General features: G+C 46.6%; 1 protein-coding gene across 8 annotated transcripts; it reads right to left on the bottom strand.

Moving 5' to 3' along the window:
• On the bottom strand, positions 1-25,757 carry TTLL3 (tubulin tyrosine ligase like 3). 8 transcript variants are annotated; one of them, XM_053897803.1, is made up of 14 exons: positions 24,279-25,757; positions 24,042-24,133; positions 22,124-22,268; positions 21,861-21,958; positions 20,612-20,740; positions 19,369-19,483; positions 18,530-18,628; positions 17,090-17,285; positions 13,721-13,869; positions 10,175-10,418; positions 8,589-9,024; positions 3,375-3,810; positions 2,451-2,674; positions 1-2,245 (listed from the first exon to the last, which is right to left on the bottom strand). In XM_053897803.1, exons 1-14 carry the CDS (start codon positions 24,742-24,744, stop codon positions 2,069-2,071), a joined length of 3,006 nt encoding a protein of 1,001 aa, XP_053753778.1. In that variant the 5' UTR covers positions 24,745-25,757; the 3' UTR covers positions 1-2,068. The 8 variants fall into 8 exon arrangements, with proteins under 8 accessions (XP_053753778.1, XP_053753777.1, XP_053753780.1 ...); XM_053897802.1 differs by having other exon boundaries at positions 22,100-22,265; XM_053897805.1 differs by having other exon boundaries at positions 22,100-22,265; positions 24,306-25,756.
• Between the last annotated feature and the right edge of the window lie 355 nt (positions 25,758-26,112).

The following is a 26,112-nucleotide window of genomic DNA, read 5'->3' as shown; positions in this document are numbered from 1 at the left end:
TTTCTGCTGAGTTCAATATGTGGTCTTTTTATTTGGCTGTTTCTGTCCCAATTCTAGCTGGGAGGAAATGTTTGGTTTTTTAATTGTGGTAACATACACATAGCAAAATTTACCATTTTAACCATTTCTAAGCGAACAGTTCAGTGGCATTAGGTACATTTACACTGTTGTGCAATCATCACATCATCTTACAGAACTGAAGCTCTGCCCCATTAAACACTGACTTCCCATCTGCTAGTAGCCCCCATTCTCCTTTGTCCCTATAAATCTGACTACTCTGGGGACTTCATATTGAAATGAAGATCTCAGATCTTTTATAGTAAAAAATTGAAATATATCAAACATACAACGAGTACATAAACATCTCTGTGATTTAAAGAATTACAAAGTGACACCCATATAACCACCACTCAGGGCACGAAACAGAAACATGCCTCTTATTCCTTATTAGGGCAGTAGTTCTCAACCCTGGTCCCACAGTAGAACCCCCTCCTCCTCCCTCTCAGGACGCTTTAAAAAAGCGCCGTACCCTCCCTGTGATTCTGCACCCCAAAGATACCAATTTAAGCAGTCTGGGCCGGAGATCCTGGCATCAATCTTTTAAGTTCCCCAAGGGGTTCTATTGTTCATCCTAGGTTGGAAACCCTATCCTGACATGGGAGTTTCCCTTGCTTGTCTTGTTAAGGTTTTCCACATACATATGCATCCCTAAACAATATACTTCGTTTTGCCCGACTTTGGTGTTTCCATAAATGGAGTCATGCTGTGTATGTTCTTTTGTGATTTGTTCTTGCTCCACGCTGTGAGATGCATCTGTGATGTATGGTGTGGCTTTGAATTCCACTGCATGGCCACACCAGTCTATCCATTCTACTGTTAACAGACAGGTCATTCGGCTATTGGCACAACAGTGGTGTAAACTCACTTGTATGCATTTCCTGGTTCGGTTATGCAAGAGTTGCTGGATCAGAGTATATGTATCTCCACTTGACTAGTCTTGTTAGTTTCCTAGGACTGCTATAACAAATTACCACACCCGAATGGCTTAAAACAACAGAAATCAATTTTGTCATAGATCTGTCTGGAGGCCAGTCTGAAATCAAGTTGTCAACAGGGCTGTGCCCTCTGACGCCTCTAGGGGTGAATCCTTCCTTTCCTCTTTCAGCTTCTGGTGGCTCCAAGCCTTGACTTGTGGCTGTATCACACCAGCCTGCCTCCATCTTCACACGGCCTTCAGTGTCTGTGTCTTCTGACTCTTATAAAGACACTTGTCATTGGATTTAGGGCCCACCTGGATAATCCAGAGTACTCTCATCTCAAGATCTTTAACTTAATCACATTGACAAAGACTTTTTTTCCAAATAAAGTTATTCACAGTTTCCTAGCAGATATATCTTTGGGTGTAGGGAAGACTACCATTCAACCCACTACAACTAAGAAATACTAAAATACTACTGATATTTCCTTTTTAGGCAACCATGGCCCCTTGCTAAGGAAGGGACAGACCCACTCCCTCTGGAGAAGGGCTGGGTTTAGGCAAGGTTCATCCTTCTTTCATCTTACGTTATAAATCTAACACCCTTAGATGTCACTCTGCTGCTAGCCCAGCTTCTCCCCTGGGCTTGGAGACTGGGGATCTCCCAGTGGTGAGCAGTCTGACAGTGTCCTAGTTTTCTCACTGCCATATGATCTTGGGCAAGCCATGTCTCTCATTCAGATTCATCTGTAAGTTTCCTCATCTATAAAGTGAGGCTTATCCCCCCATCCAAAGGTCAGAGATGTCAGGGAGTCCCCGAATAGGAAGCCCCATATCTGTCGCTAGTGAGGGAATTCTGGCCCTTGCTTTGTGGAAGGTTGCTGATGGCCTATAGCTCTCACTCTGGACCTTGGGGTACAGGGCCTTAGCCTACCCTCTCTTCAACCTCCAATAGGAATGGAGCCAAGCCCAGGATACTTCACTTGCTCCTTTTTATTTGGCACTGCATCCAGGATAGGGGCAGTGAGGGTCAAAGCAAGGGCTTCTGTAGCCTCACGTCCCCCATGCTCCCTAGACCCTGGTATGCACTGATCAAGGACAGGGGTCCTGGAAGGCTGTCTTCATGAGGCATGTCTCAGCCTTGGGTCTGTCACAGAGTCTGGCCTTGAACTTGCCTTTGGCCTTGATCTTTCTGTGGGTGCTAGGAAGATTTCCAACTTCGAAGGGTAGAGGCCACAAGGAACTTCCAGGACAGGGACCATGAAGGTGCTGGGGAGCAACAGCCTCGGTGTGAAAGGGGGGAAGAGGGAGGAAGAGATGATCAGGAAATCTGTTCAGGAAGGGGGTTCTGAGGAAAAAAGCCCTTCCCTTGGGGCTCCAGCTAGTCAGGGAGCTACCCTTGCCTGTGCCCTCCAGCCCTGACCCCAGTATTCAGCACTGCCCACCAGGGTGTGAGTCACGGCTCAAGGCCCACCTTTCTTGGTTTCAGGACGCTGGATGCCAACTTGAGCTCAGGGTTAGGTGGAAAGGAAATCAAAACCTTGGCGGTAGGTAGAGTCATCAAGGCCTTGCCTGTGGTTGACAGGGCCTTAGAGCCCACCAACTTGCTGTGCTGCAGTCTGAGGACCCGCCCCTGGGATCGGAGCACATGAGAAGGCAGCCCGGCCTTGGTGTGAAGGCTGGGGAAGTGGTAAGGGGCTGTGGGAGCAAGAGGGGCCGTGAGGGCCTGGGGAGGCCCCAAGGCTGATCAGCAGCCCCTCAAGGTGTGCGTGGAGGGTGGAGAGTGGGGGAAGAGGAGGGCTGGGGTGTAAGATGGCAAATGGAGCCCTCCCAGTTCCTCCTCCAGAGGCCATGGGAAGAACACAGGGTTTAGAGCCCAACAGACCTGTGTCTGCATCCCAGCTCTGCCCCTTCTGAGATGTGCAACCTCAGGCAGCTTCCTTAAACTTCCTGATACCTCGGCTGGAAAATGGGGATAATAGCACCTACCTCGCTAGGTTATAAGGACTAAAGGAGCTGGTTGGGTAGCGGCACAGTGTAAGTTGTTAAGTGCTGAACAACTATTAGCTCCTTTCCCCCAGAGGCAACTTTGCGTGGAGGCAAAGGCAGAATACCGCTGCAGGAAAAGCTTGGGCTCTGAAGAGAGATGGACCTGGGACTGAGTCCTGGAATCTGTGAATAAGTACCACTACCTTGCAGGGTGACTATTTTGGAGGGAACGATACTCATTTGGTCACACATTTTTAGAAAATACTTTGTAAGTGATGGCTTTTACTTGCTACTGGTGTCTTTTTGGTGGGGCTACGGCGGGGTTGCAAATCTAGGTGGCTAGGAGGGGCTTGGAGAGCAGGAAGAAATTGCCTTGGGACCTTGGGGTGTTTTGGGGGAATGGTCTTACCCAGGGCTTGGGGGTTCTTCAGACTCAATGGCAATCTGTTCAAGGGGTGGGGTTGCCTGTCCCCACTAGCAAAGGTCATGGTGAAAATGCAGCCCATCCTGGTGCTGGGGGGTTCCCACTTCCGGAGATTGGGGTAGACCAGGGCCGAGGCACATTTCGCCTTGCCTTTCTTCCCCTTTCCGGGGGCCGAGGTGGTGGCAGTGGAGTCTGGCTTCTCAGTGTGCCCCAGGCTCCTGGCCCCAGCAACCTTCCTAGGAGCTGACCTGTGAGTAACAGTCCCCAAATCCTTGCCTTCCCCAGAGGCTCGCTGGGTCAGCAGGTGAGGGAGTGCGGGGCGGACCCCCATCCGCCGGTGACACATTGCCAGGGGCTTCTTGATGGTGGAGCCCTCTACTAGGAGTCGGACACCCACATACTGGGGTACCTCCACGGCAGGCTGTGGGAAAGAAGAGGAGATGAGGCCTGTTCAGACAGTGGTGCTGGAATCCTAGGCCCAGAAGGAATCAGGACAGAGATGGATGGAATTAATTTCTGGGTTGAGAAACAGGGAGCCCATCTCTGTTCTCTAAAGGGTCTGGCTCGAGAAGCCTGAATCAGTACCTAGAAAGTCACAGAACCCCTGGGATTAGTAACCCTGTGGAGTCAGGGGGTCTTAGTCATGCCTCTATTAGGACCCCCTACCCTTTGCCCTCCTAAGCTCTCCCAACCCCTGCTGGAATGTGTAGGGTTCTGCTCCATAAGCCACTGCTGATGGACAGCTTCCTGAGTTAAGCCAGATTCTCTGCAGACAGAATTTGAGTTATGTCACCCAGATAGCTAAGAGGCTTGGAGCCTGCCTACAGCCTTACATGAACCTATTATGGGGAAGGAGAAACTGAGAGCATTAATGAAGGCATTCTATGGAGAGAATGAAGTAGCAAATTTGCAGAAGGAGGCAGAGGAAGAGTTCCAGAAGAGGAGCCTCTGTACAATGTTCAGTTCTGATTAAGCCAGCCATACATCCTGCAGCTGGGCTCCAGGACAGCCTCCCTGTGTCTTGCTAATGACCCCTTTTTAACCTTGAGCTAGTGCGAGGTGTTTTCTGTGTCAACAAAGGATCCTGATTAGAATCTATCAGAATCACTTGCAGCTTGTAAAAAATACAAATATCAGAGCTCCTGCAAAGCCCCATTAATCAAAACTGGGTATCAAAGTAAGTCAGTGAAAAGGATGACAGGAAAATGTGTCATGTGCACCTAAGTATCACTTTACAAAGTAACTGATCATTGCAAAGGGGAGGATGCAACGTACAATGGAGAGATGTGGTAGCTACCACCTTAACCCCATGGCCAGACTTAGCATCACTAATCACGAGACACCAACAGTGTGTGCTTTGTGATACTATATGAGGTACCCAGCATCACATCTCAAGTGTTCTTGCCAAAAATGTCTAACCTGAACCTTAGCAAGCTGTTTGGCCCAACTTCTAGTTTATAGGACACTGAGATAACAGAAGAACAAGCTAAATAGCATCACAAAGAAACAATCAGACAAATCCAGAATGTGGGACAGTTCTACAAAACAACCAACCTGGTCCCTTCAAAAGATCCCAACAAACTATTGGGGGTGGGAGAAAACAGTGCTGCTGCTCTAGGTTAAAAGAGATTAAAGAACACCAAAAAGAACAAAAGCCTGTAATAAATTTAAACAAGGAAATGAAAGGCTTGTACACTAAAAGCTAAGATACTGACGAAAAAACCTGAAGACACAAATAAATTGAAAGACATTCTGTGCTGATGAATTGGAAGAATTAACGTTATTAAAATATCCATACTACTCAAAGCAATCCACAGACTTAATGCAATCTCTGTCAAAATGCCAAAGGAATTTTTCACAAAAAGAAAAAATCCTAAAACTTACACGGAACCACAAAAGACTCTGCATAGCTAAAACAATGTTTTTTTTTTTAAGATTTTTATTTTTAAGTAATCTCTACACCCAGTGTGGGGCTTAAACTTACAACTCCAAGATCTGGAGTCACACACTCTACCAACTGAGCCAGCCAGGTGCCCCCAAAACAATCTTGAGAAAGAAGAACAAAAGCTGGAAGCATCACACTTATGGACTACAAACTATATTACAAAGCAATAGTAATCAAACAGTATGGTACTGGCATAGAAAAAGACACATAGATCAATTGAACAGAATACAGAGCTGCCCAGAAATAATCACACATAAATGGTGAATTAATTTATGACAAAGAAGGCATAAAAATATTCAATGGGGAAAGGGCAGTCTCTTCGATAAATGGTGTTGGGAAAACTGGACAGCCACATGCAAAAGGATGAACCTGGACCACTACCTTGTAACACACAAACAAACCAACTCAAAATGGATTAAAGTGAATTTAAGACCTGAAACTATAAAACTCCTAGAAGAAACCATAGGCAGTAAGCTCCTTGACATGGGTCTTGGCAATGATTTTTTGGATTTGACATCAAAAGCAAAGGCAACAAAAGCAAAAATAAACACGTGGGACTACATCTAACTAAAAAGCTTCTGAACAGCAAAGGAAACTATCAACAAAGGGAAAAGGCAACCTACCCAATGGGAGAAAATATTTGCAAATCATATGTCTGATAAGGGGCTAGTATCCAAAATATACAAAGAACTCATACAACTCAATGGCAAAGACAAATAGTCTTATTTAAAAATGGGCAGAGGATCTGAACAGACATTTTTCCCAAAGATGACAAAGAGATGGCCAACAGATACGTGAAAAGGTGTTCCAAGTCATAATCAGCAGGGAAATCCAAATCAAAACCATAATGGGATATCACCTCACACCTGTTAGAATGGCTATTATCAAAAAGATAAGAAATAAGTATTGGTAAGGATGTGGAGAAAAGGGAATACTTGTATGCTGTTAGTGGGAATATAAATTGGTGCAGCCACTGTCAAAATAAATAAACTTAAAAAATTTTTTTTTATAAATAAAAATTAAAAACAAAAACAAAAAAAGCTATGAAAGATTTTTGGGACAACTAGGACATCTGAAAAATGCAGATGTGTAGTCCCTAAGCCAGACGTTTCAGAACAGTCTCTGGGGGTGGGGCTTCCTGACTCCTGTACATTTGGAAAGCTTGCCAGGTGATTTTGGCCTGTGAACCAGCATTTGGGAACCATTGTGCTAGAATGTTTCCTTCCCCTTTGGTTTTGTCTTATTTTCCTGCCCTTATATTTGTTTTTTGAAACCAATATGCCAATATTAATTTATGATCAGTAACTGTGACAAAGACCAGGACACCTGGGTCATGTAATCAGCATGTTCTCTACCTATGGCCAAACTCTGATAGAAGCCAAATACTTTTTTTTTTAAATGTTTATTTATTTGGGAGAGGCAGTATGAGTGGGAAACAGGCAGAAAGAGAGGGAGAGAGAGAATCCCAAGCAGGTTCTACACTCAGCACTCAGTGCGGAGCCTGATGCAGAGCTCGATTCTACAACAGCCAGTTCATGACCTGAGCCCAAATCAAGGGTCAGACGTTTAACCAACTAAGCCACCCAGGTGCCCCAATAGAAGCCGAATCCTAATCAGAACGATACTTAGAATTAGGATATTGAATTTAACTACCATGAGAAATTGCAGAGTTCAGCAACCCTTGAAATTGGTTTTCTGACTGATTTTTAAAAACTGTATTCTATTCCAATAAGTGGACTCAAATCTCTTTCTGGAACAAGGTGAGTAAAATTATTATACAAGGAATAAAATAATAACAACAATAATAACAACAGTAGCAGCTTCTACTAACTGACTCTTACTGTATGTCCAGGCATTATAAGTGATGCCGTCTATCATGAGACACCTGAGGACCTTATTAGGTAGTAATAATAGCTAAAACATGTAGCATTTATGATGTTCAAGTGCTGTTCTGAAGGGCTTTACCTATCTCTTCATTTAATTATCACAACCTTATGAGGTAGGGATTATGTTCAGTCCTGCTTTACAGATGGGGAAACGGAGAACCCTAGGGGTTAGGGAATTGTTCAAAGTCACACAGCTCATAGTTATTGAGCAAGGATTTGAAGCCATTTAACATTTAGCATTTTAACATTTTGCTATATGCATCTCTAGAAACATGATCCACATGTATATTTTTGTTGTTGTATTACAATTAATTTTTTTTGTTTTAATTCCAGTGTAGTTAACACAGTGTTATATTAGTTTCAGGTATACAATATAGCAATTCAGCAATTCCACATATTACTCAATGCTCGTCAAGATGAGTGTACTCTTAGGGGCGCCTGGGTGGCTCAGTCGGTTGGGCATCTGACTTTGGCTCAGGTCATGATCTCGCAGTTCGTGAGTTTGAGCCCCACGTCCGGCTCTGTACTGACAGCTCAGAGCCTGGAGTCTGCTTCGGATTCTGTGTCTCCCCCTCTCTCTGCCCCTAAGCCAATCACACTCTGTCTCTGTCTCTCTCAAAAATAAATAAACATTAAAAAAAAAAAAAAAAAGATAAGTGTATTCTTAATCCTCTTCACCTGTTTCACTCATCCCCCCCCCACCCCCCCCACCCCCCCCCCCCCCCCGTAACCATCAGTTTGTTCTCTATAGTTAAGAGTCTGGTTTTAGGTTTGTCTCCCCCCCCACCCCTTTCTTTATTTGTTTTGTTTCTTAGATTCCACATGAGTGAAATTATATGGTATCTGTCTTTCTCTTCTTGGGTTATTTCACTTAGCATTATGCTCTCTAGATCGATCTATCCATGTTGTTGCCAATGACAAGATTTCATTTTTATGGCTGAATAATATTCCACTGTATATACCACATTTTTTTTATCCATTCATCTATCAATAGACACTTAGGCTACTTCCATAATTTGGCCATTGTAAATAATGCTGCAATAAACATACGGTGCATTTATCCCTTCAAATTAGTGATTTTGTATTCTTTGGGTAAATACCCACTAGTGCAATTACTGGATCATAAGGATGATCCACACATATTAACTCATTTTCACCCTCCCAAACCCTATGAGAAAGATGGTAACAGCATCTTGATTTTACAGATGAGAAAATGGAGGCTCAAGGAAAAGTGGCTGTACTGAGTCACTATGGCAGGACCAGAACTTGAACTGGGACTGTCTGACTACATGCCCTGCGCTTCACTACAGGGATGCGTGGAAGAGGGGACAGACTCGCTGGGGTCTTGCCTAGGCCCAGCAGCCTCACCTGCTTGTAGATGAGCTCGAAGGCTCCCGTGTCGCAGTTGCGGTCTAGCCGCCGGTCAATAACCACGCGCAGGGTGTCAGCTTGCACACCTGCACAGAGCCGGGCGGTGACAGCCGTGGAGGGGGCCATGGTGGGGCTGGCATTGATCTCAATGAGCCAGGGCTGGAAGTCCTCACCAAACACAAAGTCAGCACCGTAAAGCTCGAAGCTGGCCTTCCGGCACTGCACAGTATCCTGGGAGGTCTGTAGGGCATGGATCACAGCAGCCTTCATGCCAGGCACGATGATGGTGGACCAAGCGTTTGGGGCCCCCATCTCCTGCAGGTGGGCCTGGAACTTCTGGCTTGACCACATGTTGTCTGAGGGCAGCAGCGGGTGTCGATGGCATGAATTCTCCAGGTGCTTCTGGATGGAGTTGTTGCACAGGTGCACTGAGCTGGGGCAGAAAGCAGAAAGCTGAGGTCTGACTCCCTGTGCCTCTCCCACCCAAATGCGGGGAAGGCAGGCAAACCCTGGAACCAGCCCTGGGCCACCCTGGACTGTTCACCTTGAGATAGGGCTCAGCTAGGGTAGACAAGAAGGACAAAGATCTGGGTGCCACCACAATCTTCTAGGGCCAGAACCAGTCTTATCCCTTTGAGGGCACTACCTATGGGGCCACAGTATTATGTACATTAGTCTCAGTTAACCCTTCCAGCTCCTGGAAGGTAAGGTGGGTTAGAAGTATGGGCCCTGTAGTCAAACTGCTCAAGTCCCACCTTCACCACCGACTAGTTGTGAGATCTTTTCACCCAAATGCTCCTTCACATCTGTCAAATGGGGTAGTAATAGTACCCACTTCACTGGGTTTTCATGAATGACTGAGATAATATACATGAAACACTTAGCACCTGTCACATACGCAGCATTCAGTAACCGACAGCTATGAGTTTCATAATACTGCCTCCATTCTTCAGATGTGAAAAAAGAAGCATAAAGAGGTTTCACTTGACCAAAGTCACACAGCCTAGAAGCTGCAGAGATGGAATCTGAACCCAGGGCTCAACAAGACTTTCTCTCAGCCCCCAAGTTAATACTGCGACTTGACTCTCTGCTCTCGCATTTCTCCTGCACCCCCTGACCCTGCTCTACAGTCTTTTTTTAATAACATGTATCATTTTATTACCTATTAGATAATTCTACTTATTACATTCATTGCTTATCTATGAGTAACAGCATTAAAATGATGCCTTATAAGCATAAGATACTTAACATTACTTGTTCTAAAAACGATAAAATTAAGACAACCATTTTCTACTTAGAGTGGCAAAAATAATCAATAGCGTTGGGTAGGACATGGGCAGACACATTTCATACATATCCAGCTTATGTGCGGGAATGTGAACTCTTCAGAGCTGGGCTCTTGTTTTGTTCACTGCTGTATCTCAAATGCTAAAACACACTTGGTAGGTATCTGTTGGATGGATAGGGGACCTGCCTGTGTGCAGTCTGTGTGTGGAGCCCAGCGTTGCACTGGGGAACCACCTGTTGCTTGTCAGCTCCCCAGCTAGACAGGGAGCTCACAGGAAACAAGGGATGGGGCTCACTTGTCCAGGTTCTTCAAGGAGAAGGGCTGTGTGGAGAAGCGGATGTAGCTGTCACGGTAGAACCACACGGTAAGTGGGTTCCAGTCAGTCACCAGGAACCACTGTCTCAGGTCAAACTTGGTGCCAAAGATGAGCAGGGGACGCTCAATATACTTCTGTACCACCCACTTGCCGTCCTTCATCATCATGGGGTTGCCATCTACCAGCTTCAGCATCTCCTCCAAGTGGTCCATACACATGATGCCTACGGGGGAAACAGGGTGGTCAGGGATCAGGTCAGGCTTGGGCTGTAAGGGCCAGGGGACCATGGAACTGATAGGGCCAAGTACTTAAGAGTGCTTCTCCAGAACCCTGTTCTCTTTGGCAAAGCTGAGCATCTGCTAAAGATTAAAGAAATTGGGGAGGCGGGGGGAACACCTGGGTGGCTCAGTCAGTTAAGTGTCCAGCTTCAACTCAGTTCATGATCTCACAATCCATGAGTTCAAGCCCCACATGGGGCTCTGTACTGACAGCTCAGAGCCTAGAGCCTGCTTCAAAGTCTGTGTCTCCCTTTCTCTCTGCCCCTCCCTGACTCACGCTCTGTCTCCAAAAAAATAAACATTTAAAAAATATTTTTTAATTAAAAAATTGTTTTAATTAATCACTTCTGTTTAATTGAAAAGTAATATATGCACGCATAAAAATTCAAACCATATTGGGCTTTTTAAAATACCATATGCATATATGACTTTGATTAGATTTTCCCAATAATTAACAGAATATAAAACATAAAAGCAGGCAGTACAAAGGGTATACAATTAAAAATACTTCTTTCCCATAGGCAGCCAATTGTTGCTTCCAGGTTCAATGGATATCCTTCCAAGTTATGGAAGATTTTACGTGCCTCAGTTTGATAAGATTCTATACATCTAACTAAACATGTTAAGGATTCAGAATAGTTCTTGGCCCATGGTGAGCATTCAGTAAATGTTAACTCCTATCACTATTATTAGTTACCTGTAGAATAAATTTCTAGCTGTAGATATGCTGGCTCCAAGGGTATGTACATTTTTTCATTTTATATTACCAAAGATGTTCTACCAGTCTGCACTCTCAGCAAAGTATATGAGATTATGTATCTTCCCACATCCTACCCAACACTATTGATTATTTTGGCCATTCTCTTAGGTAGAAAATAATTGCCTTATCTTAATTTTATCTCTTTTATGCAAGTGACATTAAGTATCTTATACTTAAAAGGCATCATTTTAATGCTGATACATATCAGAATCACATTGCAAACATACATACTCACAAGTCAATCTCATTCCTTCATTGTTTGGCACCCAAAGCAGACTGATCACCTGCCAATGGCACAGAATAACTTGTGTCTAGTTCCCAAACCAGATCCTTTCTCAAATGGCCAGAATGATCACCAAGATTCCCAAGAATACAATGCCTTGTATAACCAAAAATTAAGGCTATTCATGTCCATTGACCCAGCAATTTCATTTTTAAGAATTTATCCTAAGCCCAAAAGATATTTGCACAGGATGTTTATCATAGTGTTGCTTGTAACGGCAGTCAATCAACAATAAATAGGAAAAAAACTGGCAGCCATCTAAATATCCATCAGAAATGGATTAGGTAAATCCATGACAGTGCATCTAAACAAGAGTGAAGTATGCAACTGTGAGACAGAATGAGATAAGAGAGTACATACTGTACTTTTATGTAACATCTAAAACTAGGCAACACTAATCTATAGTATTATAAATCAGAATAGGGATTACCATTTTGTAGACATAGAGACTAAGAGGGGTCCAGGAGGGACCCTCTAGGGTACAGGTATTTTATTTCATAATCTGGGTACTTTCCACAAGTGTGTTCACTTTGTGACAATTTGTCGAGTTGTATGCTCACACCTTTTCGTTGGAATATCACATGTGCATTTCAGTTAAGCTTTTCTAAAAAATGGAGATACAACTTTGAAATTTGGTGCTAGGTACATGGGGATTCACTGTGTTATTCTCTCTAGTTTTGTGTATCTTGAATGTGTACATAACAGTAAGCTAAAAACAAGAAAAAAAGAAAAAGCAGATCTAGATGTACTAAAATGAAGTCCAAAACTTATTAAGAAAAAGAAAGATGCAAAAAAGAGATGAGTTATACTGACATGGAAAGATATAATAAATGAGAAAAGAAGGCTACAGAATAATATGGTGTTTAAAACAGGGGAGACTGGATGGCCCAGTCAGTTGACCATCCAACTTTAGCTCAGGTCATGATCTCCTGGTTCATGAGTTCAAGCCCCACATCGGGCTTTGTGCCGACAGCTCAGAGCCTGGAGCCTGCTTCAGAATCTGTGACTCCCTCTCTCTCTGCCCCTCTCCTGCTCATGCTCTGTCTCTGTCTCTCAAGAAATAAATAAATGTTAAAAAAAATTATTTTAATAAAACAACACACATGCGCGCACACACACACACCCTCCCTCACTCTCTCCCTCCCCAAATGCAGGGAAGGAAGTATAGAAAGAAACACACCAAAAGGTTAACAGTAGTTATCTCAGTGAAATCAAGAGTGGCTTTTGCTTTCTTTTTTCTATATTTCTGTATTGTCTAATCTTTTTTTAATAATAAATACATATTTTTATAATTAGAAAAAAACAACACAAGTATTTTCAAGGTAGGAAAAGAAAAGACCAAGATGCTGGTTTTGAAGTGACATGTGGATGTCACTCAGTGTCTGGACCTTTAACAGCTTCACCTGGACATGAACAAACTCAGTATCTGGAGGGTCTGGTGCAAAAAGTCTGTTTTCCACATCTCATGAGTCCTTAACCAGTTTTTTAAGGCTGGGCTAATGCACCACCCCAACTTGTTGGCTCCCCTATTATAATTCCATTCACGTTGGGCTGAGCAGCCAGGATAAAAAATAGTAGCACATATACAGCAGTTACTATGTAAAAGCACATATTATACTCACTTATCCTCTGGAGTAGGTAATATTGGCTCCATTTACCGAATGATGAAATGAAGTAGAACAGAGGTTGACTCTCCTGCCCCAAGTCTTACAGACAGTAGGAGGCAGAGCTGATGTAGTCTGGCTCTCAGCATCCATACTTTAACCACTGTGCTATACTTCACAAGGATGCACTGGTCAAATCAGAGAGCCCATAGATGACAGACCACTGCACATGAGTATCACCAGACACACCTAAAGCATTAACCCAACTCTGAGGGCAGGAGAGAAGATGACATCGTCATCACAGCAGCCAACGTTTGTGGGGTGATTACTCTGTGCCAGGCACCATGCTGAAATTTAGCCACAATACCTCATTTAATCCTCACCTCACAGGAAGTTATTATCATCCCTTACAGATGAAATAACTGAGGTTCAGAGAGGTGATGTAACTTACTCAAGATCACACAGGCTATTAGTAGCAAAGCTGGGATTCAAACCCAGGCAGTTTGGGTCCAACACAGCCTGCACTACTAACCTCCCTAGCCTGTATTTAGAGACGCAGGCTGTAGGGTGCTGTTGCAGGAAACAGGGGCTGACTCCCACCTCGTCCTCGGGACTTGGCTCCCGGCTTCACGATCCAGACGTTGCGATCTCCTTCCATGTCTATCTGCGGCACCACGGCCCGCAGCTGCTGCAGGATGTCCTCACAGCGCTGGATCTGAGTGTCGAGGTGCCTGAGCTCTGCCCCCTCGCTGTGGGGAGATGATGGGACTTGGGCAGGGCTGGGTCTGGGGGCAGCCTGGTGGACAAGGCAAGAGGAAACACAAGCCCCCTGGCCATGGTCCAACCAGCCTAGGTCACACCCTCCCCCGAGAGAGCCAGATAGGTCTCCTCCAAACCTCCATCTCACCCTCAAGCTGACCCCCAAATTCTAACTGGCCTAGGGTGTCATCTGAGAATGCTAGAATATGAAAGAAGGGGGATATTCCACTTATTACACGCCCTCCTACTCCAACGTTCCACCTTCTGCCACCTACCTTCTGTTACAATAGAACTGCCTTCAGCTGAATTTAATCACACCAGCATCTGATGATGAGGCACTACTATGTGCCAGGCATGGTGCCAGGGGTTTCACATATATTATCACTAATCTTCTCTATGGCCCTGCCAGGGAAGTATTACTGTGTAAACTGAAGCTGGGAGAGTTCAGAGACTTGCCCAAGGCCTCATATTGAGTTAAGTGGCTGAGTCAGAATGCAAATGCTGTCCTGTATGATCCCTCCACCCACAGGTGCTTTTTGGGGTTCATATTCCTCCAAACCTGGACCTAACACCAGTTGATAGGTGGGTCCCTTCCTGGTCTAATTCTTCCTAAGCACATCTGTATCACACATCTCCTTGGCTTGTTTCTCGTCTCATCACTTACCACTCCACACCTACGCTTATTTGGTTATTGTATCTGTCTCCCTCCCCTGGAATCCAAGCTCCATGAGAGCAGGAACATTTTTTACAGTCACTATTCTGCTGTATTCCCATCCCCCAGCAGTACACCTTTTAGGTACTCCCCAAGTCTGTTGAGTGGATGAATGGTTGCCTGCCTCAGCAACTGGGCTGTGCAGATAAGAGTTCATGGACAAAGACAGACTCTGTTCTCTACAAGACACAAATGTCCTGAACTAAACCAAGTCACGAAATACACTAGATGGCAGCCTCATCCACACTCTCCCATTCCTTTTCTTCTGATTGAATAGGAAGGAAGCTTCCACTAGATGCTAATCCCTTTTTACATCTTAGCCTTATGAATGTCTGCAGCCTTGAAGAACTTATACCTCTTTTAACAATGAGGCAGCAGCACCCAATGGGAAAGCACCAGAAGCAGAGACAGCCAAATGGTGGGGGCTAGGCATAGCCTCTTAGGAAAATTCACACTCAAGTCCTAAATCTTCTATTTCCAGAGGGTTTGCTGGAAACTTTTCTGTGGGCCATGGCATAGGGAATCTGCTTAATAAACCTGTGATTTGGCCCAGGGAAGTGTCATATGATGGTGGCAAGGGCATGTGTCATTTGAAAAAGTACATTAGACATAACAATACCATTTTTATATTTAACAACAAACAACAAAAAAGCAACTAGTGTTTTTGTGGGAAGTCAACCTTGATAAAAGCCTGGCTGGTGAGCCATGTATGTGTTTTTAAAAAAGTTGAAAACAGGGGCTCCTGGGTGGCTCAGTCGGTTAAGCAACCGGCTCTTGGTTTCAGCTCAGGTCATGATCTCACAGTTTCTGAGTTTGAGTTCCACATCAGGCTCTGCACTGGCAGTGCAGAGCCTGCTTGGGATTCTCTCCCTTTTCCTCTCTCTCTCTCTGCTCCTCCCCTACTTGTGCTCTCTCTCTCTCTCTCTCACTCAAAATAAATAAACTTAAAAAAAAGCAGTTGAAAACATAGCCATAAGTACTGCATAAATTAATGAATGTTAACTATCCATAACTTCAGTGAGTGAACCAGTTAACAGCATTTATATTTGACTGAGACAGCCATGTACCCCAAAACCTTTTTTTTTTTAAGGTAGGCTCTATGCCTATCATGGGACTTGAACTCATGACTCTGAGATCAGGAGTTGCATGCTCCACCAACTGAGCCAGCCAGGCACCCTTATATGATGTAATATTTTACATAATCCCAACTTTTGAGAAGTGCCTAAGGCTCTCTAGAACTTACCTCACATCTAGAAATACAAAGCACTCATGTTCTAATGTTCTTAGTCTTGAGAATTCTTAGTTTAAGAAGGAGGGGCTTTTTCTGATACTTCTCTGGTAGTTAAGGTAGTATAGGGTCACCTAGTTTTTAATTTCTAACATTTAAAACAGATACAAATTATTTATCAATAATGAAGGTTTGCTCAGTATGTCATTCATTCTAAGTTCATTTATTAATTCTTTAGTCTCCCCTATCAAAATCATTAAGTCTGCCCATTCCTTTTTATTAAAACCACCCCAGCTGAGGCCCTTAGCACTCCCACCTGACTTGCTGCAAGCCTCCCCACCTGAGCTGTACACCCACTGAGGGCAGGGACTACACTTCATTTTTGGAGACTTGCACAATGCTGGGCACACAGGAAGCGCTCAATAAATGCTGGGTGCCCTCCTGCCTTGGGGGCGCTTCTCCCTTCCTCTCTCCTGCACACCTCTGCTGAATCGAATTCCCGTCTCAACTCAACTCCCTTCCTCTGATTGAGAACTTTTTCCCAAAGTGTGTTCTGAGAACACAACCTCTCAGGATGCTTGGGGTAGGGCGGGGGCTGGGGGCTGTACAAAAGTACAGGATATAGTGCACAGTCTGTCTCTTGGAGGTTGACACCACCCACAGGTTCTGAAAAGTCTTGCATCAAGGAAGCCTAAATTCATTAACTTTGTTTAACCTGATGTTTTCCAAATGCAACTGACCACAAAAGCCTTTCTTTCATCAAATCGATTTAGGTCCCACAGAGCTAAGCATCCTATGGAGCATCCTTTGGGAAACACTGGCCTCCAGGATAAATCCCAAATGACTTGACAGACTCTCATTTTGTGAATGAATCCTGGGAGTTACACTGAGTGCATAACACAAATTATCCTGTCTAATCCTACCTTGGAGGCAGACATTATTTTGCATGTGAAAAGTAAAGCTCAGAGAGATGACCTTTGCCAAGGCCAAAGAGCTTGGAAGGTGCTAAAAGTCAGGACTATCTGACAGCACAGGCCATGATCTCAGTAATTATGGCACGTCAACCAAGATTCAGGAAGAATGGTTTGGAACCTGTCATGAAGGCAGTGGGAGCCCCCGAGGGTTCTTGAACGTAGAGGCAGGGCAAACAAAAGTGGGAGGCCTGGGGAGGAGAGAGTCTATCTCTGAGCATCAGCTCAGAACACAGAAGCCCCCTGAGGGCCAGGGGGAACCTGCCCAGGCCCCGCAGCCCTGCGGCAGAGGTACTCACTGGACCACTTGGTAGTAGCGCTGGAGGAAGAGGGACCAGCCCTCAGGGCTGAGGTACAGTGGCGCCTCCAGGCCCTTGTCGATGTCCATGTGAGCCAGGTTGCTAAGGTGCTCCTCACAGGCACACAAAGCCTCATCCACAAACTCTGGGGACACTGTCGCTGGCTTTTTCTCCTGTTTCTTGGGCTGCTTGTCTCCTGAAGACAGAAAGGGGCCTGTCACTATCTGACACGCAAGGCACATAACCTGACATATGCCACAGCCTCCAATGCTCTAAGGCCTGTCATTTGCCTGAGGCCCAGTATACACCTGTACCCTCTACTGTCCTGGGACCTGTCACTTACCTGAGGCTTTGTTCTAAATTCACCTGTGACCCTAGTACTCACCCTTGGCCCCACTGTTCCAGGACCTGTTATTCACTTGAGGTTCTACCCTAAATGCCCCAAAGCCTCTCAGGATATAGCCCCAGCACACACCTGTAGCCTCTCTGTTCCTGGGACCTCTGGCACACATAAGGCCCTTGTGTCCCTGATACTGGCACACAACAGTCTTCTTTTCACCTGACACACCCAGGAGACAGCAATGGAGAAAACTCTTTCTGGAAGAGGCAGGAATTTTCCTCTATCCAGTAGAGCTGCCCCCTACTTTCCTGAATCCATGGCTGATAGGCCCTTGGATAATAGGATGGACACTCAGAGGTAGGAACTAAGTTCAGAGACAGAAAGGGCAGGCAATGGGTTGAGCCAACATGCAGTAAGGGATTCTCTGTGTACCCCTGCCCCCTGCCACAAGGGACAAGGGGTCCTCAGACCACATAAAAGTACATGGTTTCACTGCTTCTTCCTCATCTGAGACCTGAGCTCCCCACAGGCAGGGATGGACCATGTCTTCTTAGTCTGTCCTCTCTATACTGCTTGGTCACATGCCAGGCCCATGGGATGGCTGGATGATGCAGTGGATTAATTAACAAGTGGATCAGAAGACAGGTGGGTGATTGGGAAAGAAGAACAGATGAGTGGGTGGAGTGGAGGATACATGGATGGTGGATAGGAGAACGGAAAAGCAGGTGGGTAGATAGGTAGATGAGTTTGTGGCAGGATGGGAAGGAAGGTAGGTAGAGGAGAGGATGGATCAATAAGGAGTGTGGAGCTGAGAGAAGGTAGGTGAATGAGTAGATCAACAGTGTGGAAATGAATGATAAATGGATGGGCGGGTGAATGTGAGCTCAGTGGGTGGGGGTGGGGGACTAGACAGGTGAGTAGATGGATGGATGGACAAGTGGGTGGGTACATGTATGGATGGTGGGTGGGAAGAAGAAAGATGATGAGGAGGGGCAGATGGATGTGGCTAATACATAGACAGATGTGTAGATGAACACATGGATGGATGGGTGGAAGGATAAATGAAACAGGTAGGGAGTGGAGGTAACCATAGTACTTACCTGGGGCCTCTTCCTCTTCTGCCTGGATAGAGAACGACTTCCATTCGGACTTCACCACCAGCTTGAGAACGTTGCGGGCAGCTGTCAGCCAGAAGTCCTCTGCTCCCGGGGCAGGGGATACCCTGCTCAGCCCCTAGGCTCAGGCCTGTTCTGGTTCCGGAACCTGATCATAACCTGCCCCATTTTGGATCCGGAACCTAACTACCTTCTGACTCTAGACTCTGGGGTTAGAACCTGGCTCCTGTTGCAGTTGTAGATCCAGGCCTAGAATCTGATGTGGCATATATACTGCCTTCAGAATCTTGCCTAGATCTGTTGTCTCATTTTCCCCTTCTGTTCCTTCCGATACACTTTTGACACTTATTCTAGCCTGAGAACCAGACCTGAGCCCAAAACCTATGTCAGATTTGGAGATGAATTTAAACCTAGCATCTAATCTGAACCCAAATTCTGACCTGAACTTGGAACATGTTCTGAAGTCGGAAACTACTCTGCCTTAGAAGTCCAAAGTCCACAGCCTTTTCTAGGTTTGGAACCCAATCTACCCAGTGGAATTTGCCACAGGCCTGGAATATACAGTGGACTCTAAACTCAACCAATCAACCAACTCTGAGAACCTGCTTTAGAATACAAATTAAGCTATCTGAGCTCTTCTGGAGGTCTGGGTTGACCAAGCTAGGAAGTTCATTATGGGAGTCACATTAGGGAAGATAAGGATTGGAAATGGAGAAGGAAGTCGGCTGGAGTGAATGAGAGCATCTAAAGAGAGGCCTTTTGCTCTCTAACACGAACCAGGGTTTTAGCCTGGGGGTCCAGGCATGGGGCTGGCATCTCCTTACCTATGAAGGCCTTTTTGTCATCCTCAGCACCCAGGCGGTAGCAGCGTGGAAAGAAGGAATCAGCATCAGCCTCATCAAACCACGGCAAATTCCGGAGATTGAGACACAGACCCACCTATGGAGTTAGCCACTGAGGGGGCACAGTGGGACTTTCCCAGAGCACCTCAAGGGACTTCCCACATTTGCCGCATGCCCAGACAGCTCAGGGAGACCCTGCTTAAATGTTCTCAGAGCCTCTGCTGCACTTGATAGGCCTGACTCACTCATCCATTTCCTTATGTATGCCCATGCAGTTTGCTCTGCCAAGAATGCCCTATATCCTTCTTATCCATCCTTCACATTCTTTTTTTTTTTTAAGTTTATTTATTTTGAGAGAGAGAGGGAAAAAGAGAGAGCATGAGCAGGAAAGGGGCAGAGGGAGAGAGAGCAGAGCCGTCAGCACTGTGAGATCAAGCCTGAGCCAAAATGAAGAGTTGGATGCTTAACCCACTAGGCCACCTAAGTGTCCCCATCCTTTCACATTCTTAAAGACCTGCCTCCTTTAGGATATCTTCCCAGCCCGCACCAATAACATACTAGTAGGTTCTAATAATAAAGCTCTTCATTCTTGCCAGAACCCTACAAAATAGGTGGTATTGGTATTCTCAGCACCTGGGTGGCCCAGTGGGTTGGGCATCTGACTTCAGCTCAGGTCATGATCTCCCAGTTCATGGGTTTAAGCCCTGAATCTGGCTCTGTGCTGATAGCTTAGAGCCTGGAGCTTGCTTCATATTCTGTCTCCCTCTCCTTCTTCCCCTCCCCTGCTTATGTTCTCTCTCTCTCAAAAATGGATGAAGAATAAAAATTAAAATTAAAAATAAAAAAATAAACAAGAGGAAACTGAGGCTCAGAGAGGTGAAAACACTTGTTAATAAACCCAGGTAAGATCGAATGGATCCATCAGCCAGATACCCCTTGCTTAACTGGTAAGGAGTCTCTTGTTCACAGTCATTGGATTTGGTGTTTTCTTGGCTCCAGATGCTGTTTGGATCCCGGAATCTATCTTAGTCATTATGTGTACATTTGCCAGATATGCTGCAGGGGTTGGATTCGAACCCAGGCCTGCCTGACTCCAAATCTCACTGAACTATATTCCTCTCCACCTCCTAAGAACTCTTACTGACAAGGAAAGCAGGGAGTGGGGTTGCCAGCCCAAGGACTAGTGGGTTAGAAGCTACTATGCCCTCTCCCCTGGGGAACCCACCTTTGTGGTAAAGGAGCCAGCCCGGGCATAGTGGTTTATCATCTGATCCTTGGAGAGGATTTGACAGTCCAACACGTCCCGCCGAGTGGTCCAGATGAAATAGGGGATCTCGTTCCGAACCATGCGGGACTGGGGAGAGCAGAGGAGACGGGGGAGGCTGGTGTTTCTCAGCACAAGGCCTGAGAAACTTCTCCTCACTCTGTTGAGCCGGTGTGTGTAGGTGTGTGTGGGTGTGTGTGTATGTGTGCGTGTGTGAATGGAAGAAGAGTATGCTTCCAAGGTGGCCTCTAGCCCACACTCCATCTTGGTATAAGGTAAGAAGAGACATCTCTTCCTCCAGGGCACATACTTGTGAGCAGAAAGCAGGCTGGCTGGCAGAACTCCTTTGGTCAGGTGCCCCTAGGCAGTGACTGAGCCACACAACCGAATGCCACACCTTTGTTTTGGCCCATGGCTATCAGTGACAGGACAGTGACTCCAAGCTGATGGGCACAGAGTGTGTGACAAAGACTCTCTCAGGACTCTACCTCCTTCATCCTTCCCACAACTCTGGGAGGTAGAATTACTAATAGGCAATGACATCATGTGTCGGGCCCTGTTCTAAGTGCCTTTTTTTTTTTTTTTAAGTGGTTTTCCTATCAATTCATTTAATGCTCATCAGAACCCCATGAAGTAGGTGCTATTGTTATCCCCATTTCACAGATGAGGGAACTGAGGCACAAGCAGGGTAAGTGACTTATCTAAGAGCTCACAGGCTTGAGCCACATGAAACTGCCAGTGTTCAACTTTTTCTGACATAAAAAAACGACAATTTGGTATAGTTCAGCTTAGTAAGTGGTGGTGCCAAGATTTAAAGCCAAGTGTCCTCACTTCAACACAGAGGTGTCCTCACCTCCATACCATCATATCAGCACCTTTCAGAGCTTTTTAGGCACTTCCTTCCAGCCTTCGCTTGCCAAGCGCAGAGAAAGGATGTGAAATAAGGGGGTTTTATTTGGAAGGGGGAATTACTAGGTGGGCAGGTTATGCTGGCTTATAACCTAGCAGAGTTCTGATCCCAGGCCAGCCTTGTCTGAGCCCCACTGTGTCCCTCACCACTCTGCTGGCGCATCCAGGCTTTATAGAAGCAGTTTTTACTATAGATGAGGAAACTGAAGCCCAGAGAAGGAAAGGACTTCTCTGAGGTGACCCAGCTGGACTCTACTGCTCTCCCTCTAAGTCCCTCACTGCCAGCCCCCGGGGCCCTCACCATCAGAGCATGTGTCCCATCTAGATCATCAAATTCCAGTAAATCATCAAAGTCAAACAGCTGTGGTGGCCGAAACGCCTCGTCCTCGTCTTCATCCTCTGTGGATGCAGAGCCCAGGCCTGGTGAGGCCCCTGTCCCTGCTCCATAGGCCCATACCAAAGTCTCAACCCTGGGATAGAGGGAACCAAAGGAAAGGGACTCAGGAGGGGCAGCCTGTGGAAAGGGAGGGAATGGCTCACCACCCTCAGTGGTGTCACTATCACCCATTACTGAGCTATCCAGATCCTTCTGGGGTGGCGGCAGGGTGGTGCCTGAGTGATGGACCATCTTCTTCTCCACCCAGCCTCTCCGGCGCAAGAGGCACCGTATCACTGGGTAGCGGCCTTGGATCATAAAGATCTTCTTCTGCTGTAAGTTGAGAGAAGGATACTTATTCAGTGAGTAATATCCAAGTGCCAGACATATGGGATATAGTGGTGAACCAGACAGTTCTGGTTTCTGCCTTCAGGAAATGTTTATGTTCTAATAGGAGAGACAAATTATAAACACATAGAGAAATAAATATGCATAGTAACAATTATAATGGTAATAGCTAACAATTATTGAGCACCTACTATGCACTGCTTAGCTTATATGTATTATTAATAATATGTATTTTTAATAGATGCTATTATCCCCATTTAAGTGGTTATGAAACAGAGACATAGAGAGGTTGAATAGTTTGGCCACAGAGTAATTAAGTGAAAAAGCATTTAAATCCAGGTTGGCTGCTTCCCAAAACTGGATGCTCAACAGGGACCTAGAGAGACTAGAAATACATACATGGGAACGGTAAGAAGGAGTGTACAGAACTAGGCAAACGGCAGTTCAGGCAGAGGGAAAAGCATGTACAAAGGTCTTGAGGCCGAACAGAGATCAGAAGAAACTGGAAGGAAGCCAGGGAGGATAGGGTGTGGAAAATGAGGGCAGAGCTCCTAAGGAAGCAGGTAGTGGTAGCTTCAGGAGACTGAGGAAGGCCTGCAGGCCTTGAACAGACTTGAATTTTATATTGAGGGTAGCATGAAGCAATAAAGGCAAAGTGAGGACATGATATGCTTGGAGGCTTTATAAGTTTGGCTTGCTGCTATACAGAGAACAGATGGAGGGGAAAGGGGTAGGCAGGAGAGGGGACCAGGGAGACCAGTTAGAAGGCTGTCGTGGTTTGGGCAGGAGAAAAATCACAATAGCATTCTAGAATGAGGGTGAAGATGTGGAGAAGGTGACAGAGTGGAGACTCGCTTTGGAAATAGACATGACTGGTTTTGCTCATGGGGTTAGATGTGTAGTAGGTGAGCAGGGTGCCTGGCTGGCTCAGTCAGTACAGCACTCAACTCTTGATCTCAGGGTCGTGAGTTCCAGCCCCATGCTAGGCAGAGAGTTTACTTAAAAACAAAAACAAGAACAAAACATGGTTATCTAGATGTGTGGGTGAACAAACAGAAAGATCATATTTCTGGCTTGAGAACTCGGAGACAGGAAGACCGGAGATTAGGGAGGATGACACGTTTAGGCAGGAAAATCAAGAATATGGTTTGGGGCATGGGTTTGAAATGCTTCTAAATTCTCTCTGGGTGGACATGTCAAGTAGGGGGATGGATCTAAGGAGTGTGGAGTCAAAAGAGAGACAAGGGCATGTAGAGGGCACAGCATGTTGACCGGATCCAAAGCCAAGAAGATCAGTGTGGAGAGAGATCCAGGGAACCAGGAAAGCCCTGTAGAGCCTTCAAAGGCTGAAAATTAGCACCCAGGGAGGGAGAAAGGAAAACTAGGGGTGTGCAGACAGCCAAGGGGGAAGGGTATGTGGGGCAGCAGTGTAGAGTGACACAAGGCACCAGACCAAGATTAAGACAGAAAGGGGGCTGCTGGATTTGGCTCCTTGGAGGTCAGAGTGACTGGGACGGATGGGAGTGGGTTAAGGCTAGAAACCAGAGTGCTAAGAGCTGAGTGGTGAATCCCAGGTAAATAAGTTAGACAATTCCACAAAGAAGGGGTACTGAAGAATTGGGAATATTTTAAGATGGGTGTGGGATCAAGGTTTTTGGTTTTGTTCGTTTCTTTTTAAAGAATGAAGGAATACAGTTCGGAGAGGCAGATTAAGCCATTCTCAGGGCCCTTTCTAGGCACCCCCCAGCCCCCTCCGACCTTGACAGCTCTCTCCACGTGGATCCTGGCGTTTCTGAGCCGGCCCATGTGGTGAGACGCCTTGGAGAATCCTCGCCAGAGGACAAGGGAACCTGCAGAAAGATGCGGAGTGGGCATGGGGCAGCCTGGGAGCTCGGCCTAGTGTCTCTCCGGGCCTCCCGACTCCCACACTCCTTTCTCCACCCTTCATCCGTATACCCACACTCCGCACTTCTCCCGACCCCTCATTCCCCCCACCCCAAATCGTCTCGTCCTCTCCACCACCTCCGACCAGGATGGGCAGGCCGCAACGGGCCTCATCCTCCTGTGACTGGGCATCATCCAGGGCCGAGGTGTGCGGGGACCTGAAACGGCAGAGATCCGCGGTGCTCTGCGCGTGGATGCCGTAGGCCGGCAACTCGAACGCGCGGCTTAGGCCGCGCGCAGCGGCGGGCCTCCCGGCCCCGCGTTTGCGGCCTGCGCGAGCCCCCTCGGGACGGGCGGAGGCAGGCCCAGGTCCCGGCAGCTTCTCGGGAGGCTGGAACTCGGTGTGGTGCGCACACAGCCATGGGGCGGAGGTTCTGGTGCGTGACTCCGTAGGCTGCGGCTTCCGCCGCCAGCTGCACACCGGGCCGCCCTCCCGGCAGAACCAGGCAGCAGAACCCCGTGGCGCGGCCCCCAGCTCCCCCACGCTCAGAAGCAGGGAGGCGCCGGGGCCCTGCATGCGCCGCTCACGGCAAGCGCTGTCCCGGCGCTCGAGAGCCCGCCTCCCCTCTGCACACCGCCTCTACTCAGGGGAGGGCCCAGCGGAGGCTGGAGAGAAGCCCTCAGTTCCGAGGCCCCGCCCTCTGTTTGCTGTCGCCCTGGAAACCATTCCCCGGGCACAATCAGGGCTCAGGTAGTGGGTTGCGGACTCCCTCCAGCGGGCTAAAATCCGGACCTCACCGAAGGTGGAAGCACAGAGCACCGCACTGCCAGTTAACTTCAGGGTCATGGTTCCTGTGGTTTGGGTCATTCCACAGTATTTATAGACAGCAACCGTGATAGGCAGGCAGCAAGCTAGGTGCTGGAGACTGGAAGAAGAAACTAGAGGTGACCCCTGACCTCATGGGGGTTACAGCCCAGTGGAGGGAAAACAAAATAGCAAGCAACAAAGAAATAAAACAGCTGTAGGTATGATAAGGGCAATCAACAAGCAGTAAACTGAAACCAGGAAGGGGATAAAGTTTAGAGAAGGCAAAGGTGTCCTCTCTGAAGAGGTGACATTTAAGCTGAAGACTACACAACACAAAGGAGGTCAGGAGTTGGCTAGGGAAGAGAAAAGGAATAGTATTCCAGGGAGAGGAAAGTCTCAGCAACAGCCCTGAGGAGGGTAAGAACCTTCCCTGGGAACTAAAAGGCAACCAGTGTGGCTGGAGCCTAGTGAAACTGGATCAGATCTACAGAGCAAGGCGAATGGGCCTAGGGTAAGGCCCTTGGGGATTGATCTGAAAGCCAGGGCAGTATATGGGGGAAACAATGGGAAAGTACAGAGTGCAGCACAATCTCCCCCTTGCCCCCACCCCACACCACCAACTCAGAAATAGGAAAACAGATTATTGTTTGAGTCAACCACAGAAAAAATGTAACAGCCTCAGCCCTCCAGACTGCAGACTTAACCTTTTTGGAGGTTGTGGCAAAGTATGATCTTCCAAGGTCACAGGTGACATAAATAAGGCTCCAAAATGTTAATTCGCCTAAAATCACACAGGACAGCCAGCAATGGAACTCAGGTCTGACTCCAAAACCCCACTCTTATTTAACATAAGTACACATTATCACTCAGATGGGTTACCTATTAGGCACAAAAGTACCAAAGGAGCAATTTGAGGTACAAACTCCAGCAGTGCTCATTCAAGCAGAGTCCAAGTAAGAGTACTCGGGTCTAAGAACCCAGCTTTGTTAACTACGGGGTAGATCTGCCAGTACAATGAGGGTGGATCCTCAACCTCACTGTCCAGCCAACCTCAACCTGAGATCACTCTTCCCAACCTCCCTTGGTTGGAGACTGGGCTTCCCAAAAGGAATGCCCCCAGAAGGTGGCAGGCTGTTG

This window comes from Panthera pardus, unplaced genomic scaffold (assembly GCF_024362965.1).
Source record: "Panthera pardus isolate Hobbes unplaced genomic scaffold, ASM2436296v1 HiC_scaffold_8, whole genome shotgun sequence".
Taxonomy (NCBI): Eukaryota; Metazoa; Chordata; class Mammalia; order Carnivora; family Felidae; genus Panthera; species Panthera pardus.
The sequence above is the reverse complement of the archived record's forward strand: the minus strand, read 5'-3'. Positions and strand labels throughout refer to the sequence as shown.